The sequence below is a fragment of the Pecten maximus genome, chromosome 6 (assembly GCF_902652985.1).
Source record: "Pecten maximus chromosome 6, xPecMax1.1, whole genome shotgun sequence".
Classification (NCBI taxonomy): domain Eukaryota; kingdom Metazoa; phylum Mollusca; class Bivalvia; order Pectinida; family Pectinidae; genus Pecten; species Pecten maximus.
The window spans coordinates 13,089,872-13,096,165 of NC_047020.1; the positions used below are offsets into that span (position 1 = coordinate 13,089,872).

A 6,294-nucleotide genomic window follows, 5' to 3' on the forward strand; every position below is an offset into this window, starting at 1 on the left:
AAAGTCTAGAACTTGGACCAAACAATTGTCCAAGAAAGGGTATATTAGAAAAAAAGCTAAATAACTTAAGTTAAACAAAGAACATTACTGTTTACAGCATGCTTATAAATATAACAATTCTTTATTAACAAGAGAATACATGCCTCACCTACGAATTCCAAAAATATTTGAAATACATATTATACAGGGACGAAGTATTTCTGTAACTTACATGCGATGACATAGTGATAATATTATAGACGTACCTTGACCGGTTGTCATAAAAAACTGTTTACACGCACCTTGGTCAGCGATGATAAATCTGTCTTAAGATACAGATCATCATTATACACCATCTTGTATAATGATGACATGTATTCTTACTAATAATAGAAATGTTATGGTAACACACATTTAACTTATTTTTTTCTTTTAGAAGAAATGTGTTTTCTTTCGTTAACCAATACACACAAACTACTTTTTTTTTTCATTTCACGAAATACGCGTTGCTAGGTTAAAAGACAAGGTAGAGTTGTAACATGAATACATTACAAGTATCCTTAGTTTTTGGTAAATAGGATCATTTCAATACAGTACATGTATATGGAAAAGTATCCAAAACAAAACATCAGATGTTTGTATTTTCGAGAATATTACAAAGTCATGAGTTACTAATAGGAAATTTTCATTACTGAGTATGTATTATAAAGGAATTATATATTAGAAATACATATCATAAATCGACAAAAAAAAAACCAGCAGATATTACTTCTTTATCACGAACTTATAATGTTATAGATCAACACTGACGTGTATAACGCATATACCATATAACGATGTGGAGATATCTAGATTTGGCTCACGGATATAAATTACTGTTTTGTTTTGTCATAAATTCACTAAATTCACGGATCTCAAATGGCTTTTAAACAAGATTCCGGATACAACTTTTCCTTGTCATTATTTATGCTTATCTACCGGATTTCCTTCTGTGCGTGTTACAACTTCGAACATTAGATGTAGATTTTAAATAATGTATAAAAAGGGATAACAGTATTTCCATTGGGATGTTTGTCGTGTAGTAATATCCATTCTAATATCTGGATTTTTACAATATAAATAAGTATGACTACCAGTGGATAAGTTTAAGCAATAGACAGGGATGTTTCAAAAAGTAAGAAAATCTCGAAATGACTTTTGACTTTAATCCTCTTAGTACAGACATGTTTGTTATGTTCACAATAAAATGATTTTAATCCTGTTTCTTAATTATTATTTTCTAAATTAAGATAGTTCTTTAAATGTGGCTAAATGCTGAAAGTGTATTGTTTTGATGACATTATCAGTCACTGTAATGTATGTATACTCCCTTACTGGACGTGTAACTTAACAATACAATGTTTACACTCTCGTCGTTAATTGTCACATTCAACTATTAATATATAAAAAAAAAAATCTGTAGTTAATTTGACTCTATAACAAAACCTGTGGACCGGTTTGTTATGATACTTGGCATTCAGTCTATAGTTATATTCTTTCGAAACACAGCAGGCAAGTGAATGATCTAAACGTGAAAAATTTCATAGTAAATTAGGTATGTATCTACATGAATGGACTGGAAATAACCCAACAAGAACGTTAGTATTAACTGAACACCTAATACCTGTATTTATGTGAAGAATGTCTGGCATGATACAGTGGTCACCATTTTTGTGGTTATATTACAGGAAGTAGTAACAGTATATGTTACCTGGTGTAATAAGGAATTCACCTATTATAGTTGGACTGTTATCTCTACATTTAAGGCTTAATATTGTATAACAATAAAATATCAGAATACATTAAAATTCAATGATGTTTTAATGTTATGTATTATATGTCCATTTCCGATCGTAAAATAACCACCAGATAATCCAAAAACGTAGTATATAAATATCCATTAAGTAAACGTCACATATCAGAACGATTGTTGTTACGTCACGTCAGTAAAACAAGCCTAATCAGTAATTACATAGCACAATCATTAAATATCCCGGTTTATTGATCAACAGAAAACTTTAATATCATAAATATATCACAGTAGGTTACAATGCCTCGTCTCTAATCAGTGTATGGCTGTTTGTAATAGGGAATAGACGATTTAGAAAACACACACGTTATCATACAAAATGTATATGTTTTGTTTCGACAGATAAATAATTCAACAAAATTTTACATATTCATTTGTATGTAGGTTCAACCTTACGTACATAGCTTTGAACAGAAGTGGCTAGAGTCATTTCTGAAGTCGATAATTCTGTTACCTGGATCGTATAGCAGGAGGTCTATATACGAAAAGCCAATATACCAACATTTAAATAAATAGAATACTTCTAAATCAATTTGTATATATATAAATAAATATTATGTAACAAAAGATTACTTCCTTGGTATGGTAAACAAAACATAACAACGAAATCACGATCTCCCTGCCACAATATCGAATCTTATGACGGACTAATGATAGTTTAATTTTATATCACATTTATCAAAGGAATCTTTAAGACATTGCATGGATATCACTCTTTTTGAGGTTAGGACAATTTGAGACGCAATTAATCTATTATTTTTATTTTCTTTGCTTCGTCTATAAAAGTGTCAATAGTTCCATACATATCCACTAAGTTGTGGCCTATTTCAAAGTGTCACCCTATGATATGATAGCCTTGACAGTGCCTCTTATGAACGTGCGACAAACTGGACATTTTGCCAATGCCGAGGAACATAGTGGGCACGTGACAAGATGACCACAAGGTAAAAACACTATACTGGCCTCCTCATCCAGACACACCTTACACGTCTTCTGTTCACGAAGTTCCCTGTTCTCGTTGGCAAGTGTTTCAAGATCTACAACAAGAATGAATTATTGAAATGAACATCCGCTACTACTGAATACAATTATGTAAATATATTCTGTTGTATTTAATTTGTTGGGAAACGCTCGTTTTTAACGTCGAGGTTCAGGTTCCTTCATACGTAAACAAGAATGTTTAAAAACGAAAGCTTTCTGTTATTTATTATAAAAAATGTTTCATAATCTGATAATTACCTTTAGAGGAAGAGTGTTCTTCGGCCGGCCCTGATTTGATAAAGTCAGTTTTACTGTTGTGATATGACGTGGAGTGTGCCTGGACCGCTTCTGATTTGATTGCGTCCGTTGTACTGTTGTGACGTCCCGTCGGATTTGGGGTTTTGGCTGTTTCATTCTTACATTCCTCATCGTTCTCATCACGAATTTCACCGCTTTCTTCTAAGTCCCAGACGATTTGTAATAAATTTTCGGCGGTCAGAGGTTTTTCTGGAAGATTATTGATACAGTCATAAAGTTTCGATAACATTAATGAGTGTCTCACAGAACTGGTTGACATATTGCCTAAAATCAAAACTTATCACTAACCTTTGATGCCGAAAATTCTTTTTCAAGCAGAGTTATATGTACACTATTAATCCTTCTTTTGTTATATTTACTCTTTGTGTATTATTGCTAGGTAACGATTATAAATATATAGTGATACCTGGTAAAATACATCCTCATACTTATATTAGTAAACCTCTTTTACTTTCCCAGTACCTTTATGTTTTCTCAACACAGAAATCGCCTTCTTCATCCACCCCTCCGAGTATCCCATAGCCATGACACTGAGCACCGCTGGATGGTCCATACAATTCTCAAAACCGTCCTCTGGTATTGCCGTCACTGCTGGAACATTCTGGATAAAACAGGGATACTGTATTATTAATATTATTTCATAGGTGTGCAGGAAACATTTCTTGAACTCACGTAACTCCCATTTTGATCTTATTTTACTTCATTTATGCTGCAGTGTTTACATATTTAGCAAATATTTCAACAACACGTCTAAACGACACAAGATTATATATCAGTTTGTTAATCATAGACATATCACATTCTTACCAGTAACGGCGAGGTTATCTTCCCGGATTGGACATCCATAATGAACCTGTCACCCTTCAGCTGTCGCATAAATGTGCAGAAAGGAAACCATCGGGCATGTTCAATGAAGGGATCATCCTCTGGCTCCCATTCTCTTAAGCCCCCAGCACAGTGGAAACATCGCACATAGTCATGATTTCCTCAAGAATTATAGATATGATATGTACATTAGGAACTCAATATAAAATCAAATATTATTTTTTTGTTAGAGTCTATACATCACGACTTATATTTTGTTTATACAAACAGTCTAGAATGTATTCTTCAAATTGTAATACTGTATATAAATCAATACAATGTATGATAATACATAATGAATATGCTATGTACCTTCATAAAACAATCCACATTTTGCTAGCTGCTCCGGACGCTGATTCAGATGACTTGGCCAATTCCGAAATGTTCCCAGACGGGTAGCTAAGATAGCGAATTGTTGATATTTCGGCCGTGTTTCTGTAACTCCCAGTGGTTCCATAACCAAGGTCGACTCCTCTTGTTCATTTTTCTGTACTTCATAAGATAACGGGGAACTGGACCTATCTTCGGTCAAGTTTTCATTGGTCGTTTGGATTGATGTGCTTGTGATATCAACAACCTCTTGGTTGTTCTCTTCTCTAACTCTAGTTCTTTCTGATCTATCGTTTGGTATGACCCTAAATGGTTCTGTGTAATGATCACTAATTTTGGAGTTTCTCCCTTCATCAATTTGTTGATCAGGATTCTCCGGTGGTTTGATGTAACTTGTTTTGTTTGGAGTGATATCAGGGGCCATTAGCTCTGGTTCTAGGACCGTCGCCTGCTGTTGATATCCGTATCCATTTATAGTTGTTTGTAATTGTGAATCTTCGGGTCCACCCGTAGCCCCGAATGGAGATGAGATGGAAATGGATTCCAGTTGATTAATTAAACTATCTTGACCTTTCCCCGCGACAGATTCATCAGAATCGTCACCTATGATAATGGGGCACTTTGGTGATTTTGAGGAATGTATTAAAAATGGAACATCCCCCTTCATCCAACCGTGGTGTTTAAACGAACATTTATAACAAACAACCTCATCTCTATTTCCTTCATAATAGAAGCCTGCTTTGACTAAATCTGTCGGAGACACAGGGGAATTAAAAGGGAAGGAGAAAAAGCTAGCTAGTCTTGATAATTCACTTTCCATGGATTCTTTTAAGTTTGATCTTTTTTCTTGGAAATATTTTACTGGTTTTGAAACTCTTGAAAGTCAGCATGTTGAGTCCATTGTTAACATACCGTCGCCTTTGTATACCTGAAATGCTAATAACATGTACAATGAATTAGCAAATGATCCGTTAATAGTTTAACAATACCGTCATACTATTGTAACTAGTGGTAGATAACTTATTGACACAGTGTAGACCGAGCCAACCCTCAAGTGTTATACCACCCTAGTTATACCAACTCAGATTTTAATAGTGTCCTAACCTTTCTTTACTTCCTTACTCGCATCACGTTTGATCATGATGTTGTACAGTGTACCGTATTTAACTTATATGTATATATATACGTGTGAGGGTGTGTGTGTGTGTGTGTTAAGACACGTTCACCCGCGTTTCGAATGGACAGACTGCACACCACAGGATGTACAGTTTGAGCCAGTCTATCCTTTAAACAATAATCAATATATACTTTACAAAGCTGTAACTAAATACATGTTATCAATGTATTACACTAATAAATGACTGTAATACTAATACGTATGACGTGTCACTCCACATCTGTGACCAGTGTTTTAACACACTGACACAGCAATGATTAGTATGTGTACACGTGTTCATACATGTACAATACGTTGAATGTGTATTTATCCATAACGAAAGTAACTTATATCCCTTCTATACCTTTGTTCCATTATTACTTATACATGTGAATGCCGTACGAACCTGTTCTCTATGCCACTTCCTCTAAAATCCTTCTCCCGATGTAAAGCCAATGGAGTTTATATCGTGTGTGGTGTGGTGATAGCCAATCACTCGGTGTAATGGATATGACGGACACTCCCTGTTACTATATATAGATTTTAAGGTGTTCATAGTCATTTCGTAATTAACATTATCATTACATAAGACTTATCACTCATACCATCATGTTCTGCGAGTCAAGGTGTATCTCGAATCACTTTATAAAAGAGAACCCTGTACTAATTCTTATTTTTCTATAAATTATCATGACATTTTATATATCAACTTGAATCATTTTCTATTCCACTTATTTTATCGAACCATACGAGTATTTGTGTAGAGTTTGGGAGGACAGGTAGACCTGTCACTGACATTTTGACGTATGAAGTATGT

At 34.2% G+C, this 6,294-nt stretch overlaps 1 protein-coding gene across 1 annotated transcript; it reads right to left on the bottom strand.

The window, feature by feature from the left end:
• Positions 1-1,820: 1,820 nt before the first annotated feature.
• LOC117329008 (baculoviral IAP repeat-containing protein 7-like) lies at positions 1,821-5,477 on the bottom strand. Its single transcript, XM_033886685.1, has 7 exons — positions 5,426-5,477; positions 5,232-5,257; positions 4,304-4,835; positions 3,935-4,113; positions 3,590-3,728; positions 3,068-3,316; positions 1,821-2,865 (listed from the first exon to the last, which is right to left on the bottom strand). Exons 1-7 carry the CDS (start codon positions 5,460-5,462, stop codon positions 2,669-2,671), a joined length of 1,359 nt encoding a protein of 452 aa, XP_033742576.1. The 5' UTR covers positions 5,463-5,477; the 3' UTR covers positions 1,821-2,668.
• Positions 5,478-6,294: the final 817 nt, after the last annotated feature.